The 21379-nt window shown below is 34.2% G+C and overlaps 2 protein-coding genes across 6 annotated transcripts; both read left to right on the forward strand.

Moving 5' to 3' along the window:
- Positions 1–12433: 12433 nt before the first annotated feature.
- Positions 12434–15190, forward strand: LOC130989206 (O-fucosyltransferase 6). 4 transcript variants are annotated; one of them, XM_057913161.1, is made up of 9 exons: positions 12435–12858; positions 12933–12992; positions 13069–13162; positions 13307–13377; positions 13460–13548; positions 13633–13807; positions 13889–14185; positions 14256–14587; positions 14655–15190. In XM_057913161.1, the coding sequence occupies exons 1-9, from the start codon at positions 12637–12639 to the stop codon at positions 15034–15036; spliced, it is 1722 nt and encodes a 573-aa protein (XP_057769144.1). In that variant the 5' UTR covers positions 12435–12636; the 3' UTR covers positions 15037–15190. The 4 variants fall into 4 exon arrangements, with proteins under 4 accessions (XP_057769141.1, XP_057769142.1, XP_057769144.1 ...); XM_057913160.1 differs by having other exon boundaries at positions 12436–12858; positions 13301–13377; XM_057913158.1 differs by having other exon boundaries at positions 12434–12858; positions 13301–13377; positions 13633–14185.
- Positions 15191–16295: 1105 nt separating this feature from the next.
- LOC130989208 (mitochondrial import inner membrane translocase subunit TIM44-2) lies at positions 16296–20806 on the forward strand. Of its 2 annotated transcripts, XM_057913162.1 has the most exons (14): positions 16296–16603; positions 16679–16767; positions 17199–17282; positions 17420–17495; positions 18173–18217; positions 18320–18754; positions 18837–18905; positions 19078–19142; positions 19222–19290; positions 19367–19439; positions 19701–19805; positions 19896–19967; positions 20120–20182; positions 20302–20806. In XM_057913162.1, exons 1-14 carry the CDS (start codon positions 16523–16525, stop codon positions 20431–20433), a joined length of 1458 nt encoding a protein of 485 aa, XP_057769145.1. In that variant the 5' UTR covers positions 16296–16522; the 3' UTR covers positions 20434–20806. The 2 variants fall into 2 exon arrangements, with proteins under 2 accessions (XP_057769145.1, XP_057769146.1); XM_057913163.1 differs by lacking the exon at positions 16296–16603 and having other exon boundaries at positions 16711–16767; positions 17369–17495.
- The last annotated feature ends 573 nt before the right edge of the window (positions 20807–21379 follow it).

The raw sequence follows: 21379 nt of genomic DNA on the forward strand, positions 1-21379 counted from the left end.
ATTTTCTGAATTAACTTCTAGATTGTGATCTGCAATAAATTGAGCCTTTTTTTTTCTTCTCAAAGGGAATGTGTAGTGATGAAACAATTTTTTAAAACAAATTTACATGTATAATGTATTGAGGCGATTATTTACAAGATCAACTAATAGTTTAGATTTTATCTAGAAAGTATTAATTAAACCTAATTTTATAATTTTTTTGGCAACAATCCTGCATGCTCTTGAATGAATATATTTAAAGGAGGAATCTTGGTGAGTAACAGTATATATTTATGAATGTCAAGATTAAAAATATCATAACAAATACAATTTGGGAAGTAATGGTGGGAAAATGTGTAGTTAGTTCAAGTGAGTGCGAATGTGCGATCACTAGCTTTTAAGTTTTAACCATATTTATTAGTACTCCATCCCCATGAAGCAAGACCAAATTTCTTTTTTGGTCTGTTCCACGAAGCAAGACCAGTTTATAAAAATAGCAAAAAATTTAATCTTTATTCACCTTTTCACTTTTTCACCTATCACACTTAACACACAAAATATCAATTTCTTAATTCTCGTGTCGAAAAGAAATAGGCATTGCTTCATGGGATGGAGGGAGTATTAAAAGATACATTAACCTAATTTTTTTCATCAAATTGATTCATAAACTTAAGTGTGGGGGCCATCTTCGTCCAAAATATCATAATCGATATCATTTTTGTTTTATTCTCTTTGTCCATTGACTTTTGCTGATGATATATTATATTACTCCATATCGAGTGCAACATTAATATTTAATTTAAACATAATCATTCACGGGCTTGTACATAGTTTTTTTAAAACTAAAAGAGCGTACTTTATTACAAAAAATCAGAAATAACAATATCTAAAAGTCAATTAGGAAAATCGACCTTACAGATCATAACATTAGGGGTGAGCATCGGGTCCAACCCGCTCGGACCAAAGACCCGAAAATTTTATAAATACGGGCCGATCCAGACCGAAAAAATACTGAGGACCGGCCCTGGACCGAACCGGGACCTAAGATCGGGTTCGGTTCGATCCGGGACCAACCCAATTTCAATTTTCAACCTATTTTTTGGTGATGTAACGGAACAGCGGGAAACGAGGAGGCCGGTGCTGCGATATCAGGCGGCCACGGCTGCAGCAGCTCCACCTGATGCCCGAGGACACAGCTGCTCAGGACGATGCCCTCAACTACACCAAGCCCTCGACGTCTCCTTTTCTCATCCAAGAATAAATTATTTCGAAATCACCAGCCTCCAAAATTTCAAATATCCACAAATGAGATTAGGCACATGAACACTTACATCAAAACCACCAAGCCTTCCAAGTTCCAACCACACCCTCTAATATGTACGGCTTGAGAGTTGAGAGAGATTGCTGACTATTTGGGAGTTGAGAGAGAGGTTAGATGCCGTGGCTGGTAGGAGGAAAGAAGTTAGAGTTTTTCTGTAAAATATTAGAAATTAACTGAAATAAAAATAAAAATAAATATATATTTAATATGTACGGGTCGGTTCGGAGTGATGCCAAGGTTAAACCAGGATCGGCGGGCCGACCCTGAACTGGCCCGAAAGTCAACGGTCCGGGCCCGGACCGTTGACCGCGGGCCGGTTCAGGGTCCAGCCCGCCAAAAAGGACGATCTGGTTACGGTTCATGGAAGTGGCAGCCCGCGGCCCACCGGGCCCGGCGCGGCAGTCAAGAGGCAAGCAGGGCTGGCAGGGGCCAGGGGCCAGGGGCGCAGTGCAGGGTTGGGGGGGTGGGGGGGTGCAGGCGGCAGGCCTAGGCCTAGCTAGGCTTAGCCTAGCCTTGCTGCCTTGACCGGCCCTTCCTCTCTCTCAAATTCAAACATTTCCTTTTTTTTTTTCAAATTCAAAATTATAATTATAATTTTCCCCTACCCAATTTTATCTAATTCAAATTTTCCCCCACCCAATTTTAAACTTAGAATGGATAACACAATTAGAACGTTGTTTAATGACTATGAACAAAAATACATGCTTCGAAACCCCTCATACTCGTCTAGTGGTACTAGTTCACAAGGTCAACATTATGGCTCCTCCACCTTAGGAAGTGGTTTTGATCAAAACGAATGGGCTCAAGCCGCTTATTCATTTATGCATACACAAATGAGCTATACTATTAACGAGCTAGATATATATTTGTCTAGTACATTTGCTTGGAAAAATGTAGGTCAACAATTTGACGTCTTGAGATGGTGGTCCACGCACGAGAGGGAATATCCCATACTCACCACCATGGCTAAGGAGTTATTCGCGGTCCCGGCCCTCACGGTCTCTGTCGAGCAAGCATTTAGCGTTGGTGGGCTTGTCTTGGACGAAAGAAGAAGCAACATGGATCCTCGAAACATGGAGGCCACTAAGCCGAGTTGCGAGCTCAAGAGAACCAATGGGATCAAGCCGACGAGAGCCCAAACGATGAAATCACCGAGTCCGAACGATCCGAGACCGAGGAGGACTACGATTAGGTAAGTTAAGGTAGGAGAACTACATGGGCTTTGATTTTTCATTATTCAATGAAGATACGTAGGCCACTCAATTTTAATATCTATATAATATATAAAAGATGAGTTTTTTTGCCCTCTATTTTTTTTCTCTTTTTCTCTGTCTTCCTCCACCAATTTTTTCACTACTTTTTATTTTTTTATTTTAATTATTTTATAAACACAATCAAATTTGATTCATGAAAATATAATCAATATGTATCTTAAATTTAATATAGTACGAAAATCATCAAAGACGAATTTAAAATAAATAAGTTTGAAAAAGAATAGTACTTTTTATTTACGTTTGTGTATGAAAATATTTATTATGATGAATAATATTGTAATATGCATAATGCAAATTTTCATCTAATAATTATTAAATTTATTTAATAATTATAATTATTATTACACTTTGTATAAATTAAAATTTTATATTTTTAGTTTCAGAATTTTAATGATTAATTGATGTGAATTATTATATTTTATTTTTAAAACATACTCCCTCCGTCCACGAAATGAGTACCCATATTTCCTTTTTCGTCCGTCCACGAAATGAGTACCCATTTCTCTTTTTGGCTCTTTTTGGCAAGTGTACCTCACATATCTCTTTAATTAATACACTCAAAAAGTGGGACCCTTAAACTATTCACACTACACTCCATACATTTCTTAAAATTCGTGCCGTGCACAAATGGGTACTCATTTCGTGGACGGAGGGAGTACTATCTTTGTCCCCCAAAATTATGCATGGTTGAACCCGACATGAGTTTTAATAAAAATTTGTTTGTAGTAATGATAGTGGAGATAGGGTCCCACATCAAGGGTATTGTTAAGTACTCCCTCCGTCCACGAATTAAAGCCCCATTTGAGGGTGGGCACGAAGACTAAGAAAGCTGAAAAATGTGTTGTGGATGAAATATAAGGGTAGTTGACTAAAATGATAAAGTAGTTGACTAAAGTGTTAAAGGTGTTGTGTGGTGGGTCCACTAGTGATAAAGTGTAATAAATATAGAATATAAAAATGATAAAGTTGTTGTAAGGTGGGTCCATTAGTGGCAAAGAGTAGTAAATATAGGAAAAGAAGAAGAGTAAAAAGGTACATAAAGCACAATAGGGCTTTAATTGGTGGACAAAAATTTAAGTGCAAGTAGGTCTTTAATTCGTGGACGGAGGGAGTACTATATTATGAGTAAATAGTGTAAGTTAAAAGGGTAAAATTGTTAAAATTATATGTGGGGTAGTGTCCAAAAATAGGATATGCATAATTTTGGGCAACGTACCAAAAATGAAAAGTATGAATAATTTTGAGGGGCGGAAGGAATATTTTGTAAGCATTTGATTTTTTTATTATTTATATTTATTTAAATTTATCATTTAATTTCAATGTCTATCGTGCATCGCACGAGTGGGCAAAAGCTAGTTTATACTATTAAAATTGAGTTCAAGCCCTTAATTATTATTATTTTTTCCCCCTATTAGACAACTTCATTTTGGAAATTCAAATTAGTATAGTGAAAATGTATCAAATATCAATTAGTTATTTAGTTAGTATTAGTTGGTTTACTTATTCAATTTTCAAGATTATGTAATTTGTATCATTGTAATATTTTTTTGGTATAAATAATAAATTCAATAAAGAGCTCCATTTTTATGAATTCATTTGAATATTTCATTGTCATTTGTCAATGTGGGTTAAATATTTTTCTTTTATTGTATTTCAATTCAATTGTCATTTAAAAAAAAGATTACATAAAAAATAGAACAAACTAACTACTAAGTTAGTTTCCACACATAAAGAAATAAAAACTAACTAGTAGTAGTAAGTTAATTTTCAATTCAATTGGTATTTTTCCTTTATTATAAATTTCCACACATAAATAAATAAATAATAAGATTTATTTTGAATTTTTGATTGTCACTTGTAATTTGTAAGTTACTAAGTTATTATATTATTTAACATTTTAAGTTGAGTAAATTTGAAAATTATTTTACTTGAGTAATTACAACTTACAAGCTTTAAAAAACACAACATATATTTAAAAATTATATGACTATAGACTATAGTATATAAGTAATAAGATTAAGTTATTAAGTAATTTAAGACTTTAAGTTGAGTAATTTTAATATTTTAAGTTTTTTACATCATAATTTGTAAGACTATATATAGTATAAGTTGAGTAATTTTAACATTTTTCAACATTTGTAAAGTAAAAATTATGAAATTTAAACACAAATCATTTAATTTCATTAAAAATAATACAAAAAAAAAGTGAAAAACCGAGAACCGCCGGTTTTCGGCCCGGCCCGGAACCGGCGGTTTCGGGCCCGAAAACTAGCCCGCTCAAATCCAATAAGGGCCGGTTCAGGTTCTTGGTTCCGGCGGCCCGGAACCGGCGGGCCTCGGCCCGGTGGCAGCCCTAACGGGTTCGAGCGGGTTTAGACTGTGACCGATCCGAAATAATTTCGGTCCCTAAAAAAGGACCCGGCCCGGACCGAATGCTTGTTATGGGACGGGTCGGTCCGGGTCGGTTTAGAGGGTCCGGTCCGAGTTTGCTCACCCCTACATAACATCAGAGAAAAAAAAAGAATGTCGAGCAAGCTCATGGGCTGTTCGGTTTGCCTCACGATGTATATGCAAAAAGTCCACCACCACATATTGACGAGCATGAACAAACACTTCCCAGAAATCGTCACACAAAGAATCCGAACCTTGACTCCGATCAAACAAAACATGAGTAGCAAAAAACGAATCAGTATACACCACAACTGGACCAGTATCATTCTCCTCTTGTACATAATAGTTAATTGTTTAAATTCTCATTTGAAAATGGAACTGCCATTTTTAATTTGTTTTGGATATGATAGCGTGGACTGTGGAATCATAGTGAATGATTTCAACGGCTGCTCTCTTAATATTTTCGACTTTTCTAAATTTATGGAATAATAGTGCACGAAAAAACGGCAAAGACCAATATTCTGTAAAGAATAGTCTAAATTCAACTGGTATAACCCTCATTTAAATTTTCCAAGGCAATTGAATTGAATTGAACCGAATGTGGAAGTATTTTTTACTATCATATAGTATTTGAAATTTATATTCTATATTTAGTTCCAATACTATTTACTCATACGGTGGGATAAATAATAAATTAATCAATTGCCATAAAAATCATCAACTTTAGTAGTAGGTGAGCCTGAGTGAGTTTCACTTTATTATGCCATTTATTTATTTATCTATTTTTTGAGAGAGGAAATTTATTATGCCCAATGTAAAAATCCATTTAATGTTAAAGCCCTAAACAATTGGGCTTTCTCATTAACTCAGCTAGCCCAGCAGAATTAAGAACTACATGGGCTGCTTTAATGCGTTTACCTCCAAATTTAGATATTCAGTCTTATGAACACTACGATGAATTTGAAATTCATTAAAAATTAGTACACAGCGATGCACGGTGAAATCGAAATTAAATAATATTTTAAATAAATAAATATAAATATTAAATAGAATCAAAATATAATAAATACAAAATATAGTTTAAAAATAAAATATCAATTACTCAGTAAAATCCTGAATTTAAAAATGTAATTTTCAACTACGTATAAAGTATAATAATAATAATAATAATAATTATTATTATTATTATAGTTATTAAATAATGTTAAATTATTTGATAATGAAAGTTAATATGCACATTATTATTATAGAGTATTCCACATAATAATAAATAAAAAAATAGTTTTATACACAGACATAAATAAAAAAAATTGTAAAATTTTAATAAAGAGAGAGAAAATAAAATATTTTAAAATTTTAATAACCTATTCGTTTTAAATTCATTTTTGATGATTTTTATACTATATTAAAGATTTTATTACGAACTTGAACTTAAGATGCATATTGAATATTTTTTCATAAATCAAATTTGATGATATTTAGAAAAGAATTAAAATTATAAAAAAAAATAGTGAAAAAATTGATGGGAGAAGAGAGGGAAAAAATGGAGGAAAAAATGGGAGGAAAAAACTCTCTTTTATATATTATATAGATTTTTTTTTTTTTGAGATACAAGATTACATCATGAAATTGTATAATACATGGATGAATTAATCAAATGACAATCATGCTATTACAAATAAATAATCAAATAAGTACAACTCAATAAACCAATTAAAATACAACCCATATGCTTTTGGTGGGACTTGAACCAATGACCTCTCGAAAGAGAGAGTCTTTTGAATATATTATATAGATATAGATGAAATAAAATTAAAATATTTAAATCCATTAATTCTATTTGTTACCAAACAACATGAATGAGTATCACAATCCAAACACACATTTTTGTTTTTAACAATACCATTGTGTTGGCATGGTCTTGATCCAAACCTATTCTAATCACTATTTATCTATAATTATATTTTGATAGGGCCTATAATTTACGAATGCTTACTATAATGATTTAATCATAAGCAAATTCGGTTACACATACTTCCGACTAATTAAGTCCACCAAATTATCCATATTTTTCTCGATGGTTGCAATTATTATGGAGGTACATTAATATATTGGAGTCTTAAAATTTCAGTGTTTACATTATTTACATGTAAATAGTAACCTATTATATTAAGAGGCACTCTCCAGTGTAATCGATTGCACCGTGCAATTAGTTTCTGAATGACACTATTTCAACATACAAATGACACTTCAAGTGTCATTTGTATGTTGAAGTATTATCATTCGGAAATGTTCAAGTGTCATTTCCCGAATGAAGTAGTGTCATTCTGAAAACCAGTTGCACAGGAATATTTGTGTTATATTAATATATATGACGCTACTATGTTGTTGGTGTTTATGATAGTGACATACAATTATTTGGGAATTATTTGAAAAGGAAATAACAAGATTATTTTGCATAAAAAAAAAAAGAAATAACAAGATTATTCATCCGGGGGAAATTGCTTTCTAATTCGTACCACATAAATTAAATATTGAATAATTGGTAACCATTGTGCTTTTATGTTTTTTTTAGGCGGCTTTTATGTTAATTAATTAATTGTACTCATTCATACTCACGCGGCCATGTTAGAGTTTTATTATTAATTTTTAAATTGCTGTAGATTACAAAATGTGTCACGCTTAACACCAAAGCTATAGTGAAGGATTTATCGAAATTTCTGAGCACGTTGATAACTTTGAGATTTTGAGGCTAATGTTTCACGTAATATTCGTCTAAAAAATATTTAATGTAATATTATTTGAAGTGTACATAGTAATTACTAAAAAAATTGTTATTTTCACAACAAATAGTTGTCGTCTTGTAGTACACAGTAACTAATTAAGTCTCAAGCTCGATTCCTTTTGGATCGCCATTATAACTCTGCAATTTAAAATACTCGAAATATTAAATGCTACTAATATTTACAGAAGATAAATTAAGAAATAGTACTATGTATTATTCCAATGATGTCTGACCATAAGAATATAATTAATGACATCCAACGGTAGATTGAAATAAATTAATTATATTTGAAATACATGGGAACTGCCTTTTGTGAGAGTGCGAGCTCCCCGAATTTAATGATTCCATTCCATGTACTTCGAAAATAAAATGTCACTCATTTTAAATATAATTAATCCACCAAATTTGAGTGAATTCTTATTTTTTCTAACGAGTTTCGAATTTCTTATCAAAATTATAATCATGGAATCAATTTGTAGTTTTTTCTTAATGACATTTTCCAATCATAAAATTAATGACATGTAACTTATGTGTCATACTTATGTTGAATTGACTAAATTAAGATTAAATATCGTCGTTTTGAGACTAAATTAATTAGAGCATATAATGTCAAAATCCACCAAATTTGAACGAGTTCTTATTTTTTCCATGATTTTTGAATTTCTTGAGTTAATCTTGAAGCTCTTGCGCGAAAGTCTTAAAATCTGGATCATCTTCTCCACAATCCATTTCATTGTTTGATTTTTCCTTCATTTTGTTGTTATTGAGAAGCCCTAGTCCAACTCTACAATCCACAATCGTCCCACTATATCAACGCTATACAGTACGAGGACATGTATGAAATCGACGCTCTAAATTTTTATCTGTGTGCGAAATTCGAATCACAGATGGGAGCTCATGGCCACAAAGTATTCAAGCATCGGGATGAGAGCGAGAGCTTGATGATAAGCGTGAGGTAGACGTGGGAACTCCAGATTCGGAATTTAGAGTTTTTGAGAATTGCTCTTTAAGAACCCTAATTTGAAGAATACTCATCTTCAAAATTTGATTTAATCTCTGAAATTAAACCAAAACGAAGATGGTTAAGGGTTAATTAAATGAAGTCGTTTTACTCGCCGGACGACGTAGCTTACGTGTATTTGCCATGTAAGCATTAATTTGGGAGATTTTTCAATTTATGGGAAAATTACAAATCAGATCCAAGATTATGAATTTTTACGAAAAATTTGGAAGTCATGGGAAGAACAAGAATCGGTTCAAACTTGGTGGATTTTGACGCTATTTGTCATATATATATATAGGGTGTGGTTCTAGAGAGAACTACATTATTGTGAGAACATGAGAACCATCAAATCTAATGCATCCACTGTAAAAATTAATGCATTCGATTATAAAATTAATGCACTAAAAAAAAAAATAAAAATTGCTCCCTTCAGGATTCGAACTCAAGTGATACATTCATCCAACAAGAAGATGCATTCACCGTAGATCTTGACGATCAAATGATTGAAAATGGTTCTCCGTTCTTGCTTTATTTGGAGGTTCTTACTCCAATATATATATATATATATATATATATATATATATATATATATATATATATATAGGGGGCGCTCCAATGAGACCCCCTAATTTTAGTGAGATCTAGGACACGATCTGGTACATTTATTTTATCAATCCTATGGCTGATATTGTATCTGGAGGATGATTTTTTTTCGCATGGTTCGAATCCTGGAGGGAGCATAATATTTTAAATTTTTTTATTCATCGGTATATACTGCATTATTCATCAGTATATACAGCCCTGTTCATCAGTATACATGTCTTATTCATTACGAATTTTTTAAATTTTATTTTTCATCAGTATATACATCTTGTTCATTAGATATACGTTTTGTTCATTAGTATTATATGTCTTATTCATTGTACTCATGTTACACGAAAAATAGGGGGTCTCACTGGAGCGCGCCCCTATATATATATATATATATATATATATATATATATATATATATAATTCAAATTAATATACAATAATTCATTTTCAGTATATTTTGGCTGTGAACTATGATTGAATTCTTATCTATAACAAGAACAATGCGTCTTGAATAAATTCCACCGAACTTATTGGTACTTGGAAAACCAAATCCCAATTAATGCTTTTATTTTCTTGTAACACTATTTTACTCTTAGTTCTTATCTCAACACAATATTATGTAGTACTAATAATAGCAGATAAGACATTATTTAAAACTTCAACAATATGACTTTACATAGGGGAAATATTTTTTTCTTTTCTTTTTTGATACATAAAAATTCAACCATAATAATTAAAGTTCATCACTAAAGATATTTGAACATGCAAATTTTCGCAAAGTTTATTACTTCACAGTTTTTTCTTTTGCAAAAGGTACTTTATACATTAAATACACCTTTTAATCTAATTATGATAGCAGATAAAGTAAATAATAAAATTGAAGATATAAACACTGTCTCAATTAAAATAGCAAAATTTTATTTTTCTTTGTACATAGAAAACCAACCATAATATAAAGTTCCTCATCAAGGATATTTGAACATGCAAATTTTCACAAATTTCATTACTTCCATAAGCCTATTTGTTTTATTAAAAGGTACTTTATATAGAGTATATAGTGCTTTCGGTTTTAGCTTTTTAAATGCATTAAATATACTTTTATTTGAGGAATAAAAACAATTTGTGGGACGAAGGGATTTATCAATATTCTTGTTAAAATTATTGTGATCTAAATCAATATTACATATTTAAGAGATTATAAAAAATGGTTTGATTAGATCAGACAGATTCAAAACGAACATTCAAAGCGAGACATTTTCTGCAAGTAGCTCAACGTAACCCTGGGATTTCTGACATGATTAAATTAATCAATTTTTAATCCCACATTTTTTCGGCCAACTAATCCATTAAATAATTTAAATTTGAAGTTCGAACCAATAAATCATTTTTAATTATGATTTAATCAACTATAGCGACAGCTTATCAAACATAAGAAGTCAACAAATTAGACCTAATTAATTTACAAGAACTCCAGATAGTTTTTGGGGGCCCCTAATCTACAACCTGGATAATTAACAGCACCATTTAATTAATAACAACCTACCTAATATAATTTCTATTCGTAAAAAAAGGAAAGAAAATAACAAACTAACTGCCTGATTCAAAATCATCAAATTTCACTCTCTCAATAACGTCTGGGATAAGTTAAACCAAAAATAAAATAAAAATGAAGGGGGAAAAAAAAACATAATTGGAATATGTTAAAATTGAGATTAGATTCCAATTTTTGTCATTTTATTTGGATGGGCGGTAATTCATTTATTTCTTATTTATCTTCCCAAAACAGGGATTAATTGAGACTAATAATTAAAACATTTTGTTTGGTAGTACGCAAAAATGCAAAATGTTTTTAAAATGCCTTAGTAGATCGGTGAATCCTAAGCAGTTTAATACTCCATTAAGTATGATTAGTGAAGGTGAAGACGAAGTTTTATTTCGGAAATTAACGTAAACAAAAGCTGCAGGCCAGATAAGTGTGACTAGCCCAAGGGCGACATTATACTAAATAATTTCTCATTATAAATTTTAATTTCATCGATACTTTTTAATCATATAGATATCGCTTAATACAATTTATTCTTTTAAGTGTCTTTTAAATAGATGGAATGCAATTGTGTTTATTTTAATTTTCAAATTTATTTTACTTGTATTCGCTTCAAATTCTATGATTTTTTAAATACCAAATGTTTCAATGATATTGACATATATATTGGTTTCAGATATTTCCATTAAATGATAATAATGTAATTTTCATTTAGATTTGTCTGTTTATACATAATAATGACATATTATTACAATTGTGCTATCTGATCCCATCCAAATTCTGAACCCTATTTTTTATTTGTATTTAATACTTTTTTTTTCCAATTATAATGGTAGAAAGGGTCAACTTACAAATCATATAAAATACGTGATGGTTAATTTAACGACATCACCACTTTTAATTATCACTAATTCAAATATATAGTTGCATAATTAAAGGAACCAAATCCACTATTAAAACAAAATCCAACAACCTAAGGTCTTCTTCACAACCATTTCCTACCTATTAGTGAATTCAAATCATGTCATGACAACGTCGAATCATGGTTGAATCAAGTTTTTCACCAAAATATTGAACTTCAATTCACCACAACTTTAACATATTAATATATGTATTGCATTTGTGATTATCGTGTTATAGTATAATTAAGTGTAAAAAGAATATATTAGTATATCGTAAGGGCTTGGTCCGTCATTCGTTAAGAGTGAATATCAATGACTCAATATGTATTATACATATAATTGAGATTATGTATACCACTTTATAAATGGAAAACATAATTTGTAAATTTGATAATGAATTAAACTACCAAAATTATATTCTATTGCGATAATTTATTTAGAAAGCAGATAATTTAATACATCTAATCAAAAATGGTATTGTTACTCGACATATAAATTAAAGAAAATAATTTATATTCATGACTAAGATTTAGAAGCGACCAATCTAAACGCGGGTGGAGAATAAAATACACAAAAAGAGTGGGGCCAAATTGCAATGAAAAAAAAATACTATTGGGATGAAAAATTTAAAAAAAGAAGAAAACATTTGACATTGTCGTTGGTGCCGGTAATTTCAGTAGACAACCGAAACTCTTGCGATTTTTGGAGTTGTTGTTGCAGATCAGAAATCCTCCGCATTTCCTCACCACACCAGACCTCGTCAATCCCATCTCCTCACTCTTTCTCTCTCTAAACCACTACAACAACACCATTTCCGAATTCATTCTCTCTCCATCTCCGCGGAATGAGCATGATTAAGAAGAAAGCGCACAGAGACGAGCTGATCGGCCTCCAGATTCTACACGGCCTCGTATTCCGCCACCACAGCCGCCGCCGCCTCCACCGCCTCCTCCCTCTCTTCTCCGCCGTCTCCGGCTGTCTGCTCCTCCTCTTCGCCGTCGTCCTCTTCCTCTCGCCTCCCGTCTCCGACCAAACCGCCCACCGCCGCCTCACTCTCAGTACATCGGTATCTATCTTTGCTTCTTTCTCTATTTCCGCCAACACCTCAAATTTGTTTATTCATTGTTATTCTTTTTGAAGTTCAAAAACAAAGCCGGAATCCACATTAATGCCGAGAGAGAAAACGTTTTCCGCGTTCCGGTGAGTTTGTTGTTGATGGAGTATTTTGTTATTCTCTCTCCTCTTTCTCTCTCATCGAGTTTTGATGAAACTGTAGAGGAGTGGCGGAATCATAGATGACCGCGTGGTGTGGACTTCAAATCAGTCTAATTTCTTTTTCGGATGCAGCAATGCAAGCGAGAAATTTCGACGTACTCTCTCTCATAAATATCTCCATTTCTGCTCCTCGCTTTCCATTTAAGCTACTAATCAATGCCTTCTTTTCATTATTTTCCGGTTTAAATTGGAAACTTTTTCTATTTCTTTTCGTAATTAATTGCGCGTTGCAGCTGCAGAGATGAGCACTGAACCCCGCAGATATCTGTTGATCGCAACTAGCGGAGGCTTAAATCAGCAGAGAACAGGGGTAATTACTAATTAATTCATCCCAATTTTGAATTGCATTTCATATTTCAATTTGATATTAATACTTAATTTTGAATCAGCAGATAGTAGATGCTGTTGTATCAGCCTACATCTTGAACGCGACCCTCGTTGTTCCTAAGCTGGACCAGAAATCATTCTGGAAAGATGCAAGGTTTTGTTAAATCAAACATCATATACACATATATAGCTGTTACTATTGGGACTAATTAAGAGACAACGATGTTTGTTTGTGAAGCAACTTCTCCGAGATCTTCAATGTCGAGTGGTTCATCAAGTACCTGGCGAGAGACGTTAGAATCGTGCCACAGCTGCCAGAAACTGCAGGGAAGGTGATAACCACTCGTGCTCCGAGGAAGTGCAACAAGAAATGCTATGAGACGCGAATCCTCCCCATCTATCACAGGAAGCGCGTATGTGCTTGCTTGTTTCTTCACTTCACTTCACTTGATTGTGTTAACGCTGAATGTTTTCTTGTGTTTGGCTTACATCAGGTGCAGGCAGTGCAGCTCACAAAGTTTGATTACAGGCTCTCAAACCGGCTAGACATGGATCTGCAGAAGCTAAGATGCCGCGTTAACTACCATGCCTTGAGATTCACTGCCCCCATTCTTGACATGGGTGTGAAGCTCTCTCAAAGGATGAGAATGAAGATGAAAACCAACCATTATGTTGCCTTGCATTTGAGATTTGAACCTGATATGCTAGCTTTCTCCGGGTGCTACTATGGGGGCGGAGTGAAGGAGATGAAGGAGCTAGGCGCAATACGAAAGAGGTGGAAAACACTACATGTAAGTCTAGGTCTAATTAGTCTAGCCTGATTGAGGTTGCAAGAAATCTAACCTGCATTGGCCTTTACAGACAAAGAATCCTGAGAAGGAGAGGAGGCATGGGAAATGCCCTCTAACTCCTGAGGAAGTCGGGCTGATGCTGAGGGCGCTGGGCTATGGCAACGATGTTCACATATACGTAGCATCAGGAGAGGTATACGGAGGCGAAGAGACACTCGCCCCTCTCAAAGCCCTCTTCCCCAACATCCACACCAAAGAGACTCTTGCTACCAAGGAGGAGCTCGCTCAGTTCCAGCCCTATTCCTCGCGAATGGCTGCATTGGACTTCGTTGTCTGTGACGAGAGCGATGTTTTTGTCGCCAACAACAATGGGAACATGGCAAAGATACTTGCTGGGAAGAGGTACTAGTATCTATATAAGTTTTAGTATTTGAGATATGGAGTGAAGAAATTGATATTGTACTTGTAGGAGATATTCTGGTCACAAGCCAACAATAAGGCCTAATGCGAAGAAGCTCTACCGGCTGTTCAATGATCGACACAACATGACATGGCACGACTTCGCCTCGCAGATTCGGGCGTTCCAAGTTGGATTCATGGGAGAGCCTAATGAGGTGAAGCCAGGGCGGGGCGAGTTCCACGAGCACCCTTTGCCCTGCATATGTCAGAGGCGCGGGCCAAGAAACGAGGAGGATGGAAGCAATGAAGCGAATGATGAAGACGAGGAGCAAGATCTGTCTGAAACAGAATACGCAGAGGAAGATAGAGTGGTGCCTAGCAGTAACAGAAGAGATTCTTCTGTGTTGAGAAGTGATCGGCAGCCAGAATTAGATGATATGCTGTCGGATTAGATGGTGTAGTGTAGATATATATGTATACATAGATAGCATTTGGATCAACAACAAATTTTGGCCTCGATTCGACACAGTGGAATAAAGCATGCATCAACAACGTTGTACATAGATCATTTTTTGGGAAAGAATGAAGAGATTTCTTTTTCTCTTAGCTGATTTTTTTTTTCTTTTCCTGTCATTTTGGAGTTGATTGAATTGTGATAATTAATTTACATGGCTTCTAACTTGGCGAATTGCTATTGGAATTGGTTATACGTATTTAATGTAGCTGTAAATGTCTAATAATATTGTGAAAGGATTGAATTTTAAATTGAATTATTACACGATTAATGGTAATATTATTATGGTAAGTGCAATTTTTTTTTTGAGGAAATGGTAAGTGCATTTATTATTTGCGTATTTTTATAAGAATGTAGTATATTGTATACCTTTTCTCTTTGCTATAACTAATGGGCTATATATGAATTTGACTCTATTAAAATTTTAATTTTAGCCTTATCTGTAGGGGTGAGCATTCGGTTATATGGTTCGGTTTTTGATAAAACCAAACCAAACCATATTTTAGTTCGGTTTAAAAAAAAAACCGAACCGAACTGAATTAACCGAACAAACCGAATCGAATTAACCGAAATTTTTATAATTAAAACCGAACCAAACCGAAAAACCGAATTAATCCGAAGAAAACCGAAATTTTTGAAAAAAAACTGAAAAAACCGAAATTTTCGAAAAAAAACCGAAAATTCCAAAAAAAAAAACTATAAAATTAAAAAAAATATTAGAAGTTAGATATTATAAAATTATAATTAAAATATTATATATATATATATATTATAAATATAATTCGGTTTTTCGGTTTTGTTCGGTTTTAAAAAATCCGAACCGAACCGAACCGAAAAACCGAAATTTTATGAAATAAAAAACCGAACCGAACCGAAAAACCGAACCATATTTTAAAATTCCAATTTGGATCGGTTCGGTTATTCGGTTTCGGATTTTTTGCTCACCCCTACTTATCTGAATAGATACAAGCTGGATTATAAAATTTAGAAATATAATACGACAATAATTAATCGAGTCAGAGCCGAAGCCAAGCTCTAAAATTGAAATTAAATTGAATGGGAAATAGTAAGTTTATATATTTTTTTTGCGAATTAAAATATATTGTTTGAATTTATAAAGGGAAAATGATGGGGTACATAATAAGGAGTTAATATTTTTTGAAATATTCCAGAAATTGTTTTCATACTTCCGTTTTCAAAGGTCGAAAAACAGTACTAGTACTAGTAAAAATAAAATAATTCGATATTTATTTTTTATTTTCCTGATAATAGCATTAGGGCACATTCCCCTTTCGCAAGCTATCTCCTTCCATTGTCCGCAACACATAAAATGCCATAAAACCCTAATTCAAACCCTCCACTCTTATTTCTTCTCCATCCATATCAAATTGAATCTGCAAATATTGTAGATTTTAAAGAATCTCATGGCCACCAGAAAGCTCGCCAGAGATTTGTTCTTGTCAAGGCATCTTGTTCTTCGTCGACAACTATTATTACCTCAACAGGTGTGTGCCCTTCTGTGTGTTCGTTGTTTTCTTTCGGTCGCAATTGGTTTATTGAATTGCTGATCTTTCATGTAGGTTTCGAGGCCTCCAAATGCGTACCTGTTTAGACGCGAGTTCGGCGTTTTTAATGAGTTCTCCAAGAAGATCAAAGGGGAAGTTGAAAAGTAAGTTATGCCCATGAAATGAATTTTTCTCCCCACTCTCGATACTTCGAATTGCTTCTTGACATGTTGGTTTAATGCGATTTTTGTATCGTTGTGGTATTGTGATATTGCTGTCTTGTATCAGTTTCTTTATGTTGTCTTCTAAATGTAGAAGACGCTGTTTTATTTAACATTTCAGTTATACTGTAATTAAATTTATTTTTTCCCTTGTGGGAGTGGGATTGCCCCTGGGTGCTAAATTCTTTTATAGGTTTATTATTATTGAACAACTTGTTGAACTTCACAAGCTGCATGACATTGCTTAGCATTTTGGGCTTAGTTTTTATCTAGTTATGGTCTTCCTTACTTGTAAGCTTCCAGTGTCTTTAACACTTCTGTGTTCGTTATGCCTTTTTTTTTTAATCTGCTGACAACTTGGTTCTTGGCTGTAGAAATCCGGACCTGCAGAAATCGCTGAAGGAAATGAAAGAGAAAGCGGAAGAACTCAAAGGAGTCACAGAGAGTCTGCAAATGAGGTAGTGTTACTACATATTTGCCTACTTTGGTTGTTGAGTTTTTAATTTTGCTATATAGAGGCTGAGACATACCGTTGTATGTCAAGGCTGGCAGAAACTTCCACTGGGGGCTGAGATGGTGAAATGGCGAAATGCAGAACGAAGCAGACTACTGAGCAGCTGTTGAAGCACGCAGGTGGTGTCTTGACGGAGGCTGAAGTGAAGGCGAAAAAGGTACAAATATTACTATGGCTGTTCAGCAGCAGCACATCCCAAAGTATCATCAGCAAGCATGGAAATTGACTTCTTCAAACCATTTCTGGGGTGTGCAAATATCATTGCCTTTTTTCAGAGAATGGGCATGCTGAAGTAAAAATTGGAACCTCTGTATTTCTTGTGTTTGGTTATTCTTGTTAGATGGCTGCTACTTGCAGGGGCTGATTATTTCTAGCCCTTTGTTTTCAGTTTGATTCTTGGGTTCTTCATTAAGAAAGCTCATTACTACTTTACCCATCCAAAATAGCTGATAGGGAGTAGCATAAGAAATGTAATTATGTGTATGTTTTCATCTGTTTGTGTGTTATTGCACGTGGCTAGGCACTAGAAGGGGTTAATAGCTTATCAGTTAATCTTGTTTTCAAGGTCTTAAGCCATATAATAAGATTTGGTCACCAGTTTTTTGTCTGCGTGATAGTATTTTTCTCTCGTAAAAAATTGGTGACTGCAAGTATTATTGAGAGAAATTCTCTAAGTGGAAAGGTTCAAGTACTTCTTTTGTGTTGAGAGGGTAGTAGCATAGTTGATATTCATCTTCTATAGCTCATGCCATAACTGATTGACTAAGAAACTCTGCACATTTTATATGCATATTTTGCTGATAGTGACACTTCTATTCGCTTCCTTTCATGAAGGTTTATGCTGATGTAGAAGAAAAAATTTCAACTGCAAAAGAGGAGGTCTGTGAATTTATTTCCATGGATAAGATAAATGGCATTGTATTTTCTACGAATTAATTTAACAAATGATCATATATACAAACCCATTAATTTCTTATTCAGGTAAAAGAAAAACTTGATTTTGGAAAACAAAAGCCTACAGGAGAGGATGGAACTGCCGCTAGTGGAAACACAAGCAACAAGGATGGAAGCAATGCTTCGTCTGGTGAAGAAAAGCAACATCAGTCTGAATCTGGGGATGGCGCCGAATCACTATTTAACAGGGTCAAGTCTGGTGTTTCCTCAATGTCTCCTAAGATGTCATCAGCATTCCACAAGTTAAAAGAAGCAAAACCTGTTGACTTGGTGAAGAAGGGCTATGACATTGTGAAGGATGAACTAAAAGGCAATCCGAATAGGAGAAAGCGTCTCGGATATGATGCTTCTTCGGCTGCAACTCCGTCGGCAAAAATTGAAAAAAGTACACGGACCGATATTGTTGTGGTCCCTACAAAGCAGTCTGCATGGAGTAAGAAATGGGATGCATTCAAGAATAAGGTTATTTGCCATGCTCAATAATTTTTGCTAATATCATTCACTTGTGGTTTTCCATAGCCTAATAAACTTTCTAATTCCTCAGATGCAAGGCAATCCTGTTTTTAAGCGTGTCAGTGGGTTTAGCGAACCTGTCATTGAGAAGAGCCAGGAGGTATTTTTCAACTTGAAATACTTGAAAACTTTGTAACTTTTTATATTTTAGTTGCTTGTTGTCGATGCTCAAAGCATGAGTTTTCCTAGTTTACTAGAATTTTGGTATTTATGGATATTAATATTGATTAATTTGTATTACTTGTTTTTGAATCCTGTTGCTTGATTTGCAGATTGCTGAAGATATGCGGGAGAGATGGGAGACTAGTGATCATCCAGTAGTTCACAAAATCCAAGAGTACGTTGCTGTCATGTTTGTAGTATTTGTTGCAATATCAGCCATTGGAAAACTGACAATCCTCATTGACATATTTCAGTATTAGTGAAACTGTTCTTGGAGAATCAGATGCTGCCATGTCGTTCAAAGAGATTCGGCGTCGGGATCCGTAAGATTACATTCCTCATTTTGTGTTTTTGCGAGAGAAAAAAAAAATTATTACTGAAAATGTATTCTTCTGTTAGGACTTTTTCTTTACCAGAGTTTGTGACTGAGGTTCAAGAAGCAGTCAGACCAGTTCTCAATGCTTATTTCAAGGTAAGTCTTGAAGTTGATCAAGATTATAGGGTCGACCGTCATGTTTCAGTTGTTGATGTGTCTTGAGAGTTTCTGTGTTTCCTGTTACACCTTCGTTGCTCCTGTGTGCACATAGAATTAATTGTATATTGATTGGGGTGCTTATAATATTTCATTACAATCTCGTTTGGACATTTTGTTGTCAGTCTTCTCTACCATGATGAACATTTGAACAATATATTCTCATTTACCATTATGTATTTTGTGTGCATTGATATTCAGGGGGATGCAAAAGTATTGGAAAAGTATTGTAGCTCCCATGTAATTGAGAGGTGTAAAGCAGAGCATAAAGCTCTGCAAACCCAGGGAATTTTTTTTGATAACAAGGTGAAACACATTCTCAATCACTGAGTTCCTCTTTCTCGAGTTGCCAGAAGTAGGTTCTTTTCTTGTTTAACGAATCCTTACTGCATACAGATCTTACACGTGTCAGACGCTGAAGTTCGTGAGACCAAAATGATGGGAGAGACTCCCATAATTATTGTTGCAGTAAGAACTCGTTTTCTTGCTGGAACCCCTATAAAAATCATTCACTCTTGTGATCTTATTTTCTTATTAATGGATAACCATTTCATGCATGAGCTCCCTCTGGACTACAATGCTATGATTCTAATTACACACTCGTTTCCATATGGTCACAGTTCCAGACGCAGCAGGTCTACTGTGTTCGTGATAGACAAGGCGCAATAACAGAAGGTGGCCAGGTAAGCTCTGCACTTTTCATATTTTGATGTATTGCAAATGTTAATTGTTGTGACGCTTATTGGATTAGGAGATTGCTTATTCAGTATTTTGATATCGTTGACATTTGTTGTAAATCCAGGATACGATCCATACCGTGTATTATGCTTGGGCTATGCAGCAGTTAGACCCAGAAGAAGCTGGTGAGGGTGCTCCTTACTCCACTTGGAAGCTTAGAGAAATGCAGCAACTAGGCGTCCGGGCCCTCATCTGATTCTTTCTTCGCCCTCGTCAAGAGACCTTCTTCTCTGCTCGTGCTCAGCTCTTGAGGTGGCGTCTGTCAACTGAGATGAAGAAAGCACCAGGGTAGAAATTCGTTGTATAACGAGCCGATGAATTTTGCATCGGCGGTTTTGCTCTCTTATAGCACAAATGGTGAGGCGGTTTAATAAGCTTGTAGGGATTTCAAAACATCATGAAAAAGATGGATGGATAATCTTTTGAGGCCGATTGCTGTGTCTCATTTGAGTAGATTTTTGTTGGACTGTATTTGTTATTCAGCTATAGCAATGTCGTTATCGGCCTTGATTATTCTTGCAATTTGACAATATAGTAAACACATGTTATAAATCCTCTATGCCGTTTTATATTCTGCATCTTTGGGAACAGGAGAAAACCTTTAACTACGATAAAAGTAGTAGTAATAATAATTAAATATATATACAAATATTATTGTGTTATATAAAAATTATATAGTAAAATTATAATAACAGTAAATAAGGGTTAATTGCATGTAATATTATGAACTTTGTTCGAAATTCATTTTTCCCAATGATCTTTAAAAATTTCATTTTTTATCAAATATTTTGACGTTTGTTCAATTTTCCCACGATTTTTGTTCCCCTCAAATCGGAACCGACATGGTGTTGATGTGGCTCGTCGGCACACGCCATACTTGTAGCCTTCCGGTGAATTAAACGTTGCGTTTCGGTTTGGTGATTAAATCTGTAGAATTAAACATTAAAAACCTTAGTTTTACGTCCTCTTTCTAAATTAACCGTTCCCTTCAATTTCACCCCCAACAATTTTCTTCTTCCTCCTTTCTTCTTTCTCCATTTTTCCTTTTCTTCTTTCTCGTTTTCTTCTTCTTCAATTTACAAGATGTCTTCTTCTTCCTTCTCTTTTGGTTCAAATTCTAATTTCATTCTTTGCAGGTGTAA

Source organism: Salvia miltiorrhiza, chromosome 6 (genome assembly GCF_028751815.1).
Source record: "Salvia miltiorrhiza cultivar Shanhuang (shh) chromosome 6, IMPLAD_Smil_shh, whole genome shotgun sequence".
Lineage (NCBI taxonomy): Eukaryota > Viridiplantae > Streptophyta > Magnoliopsida > Lamiales > Lamiaceae > Salvia > Salvia miltiorrhiza.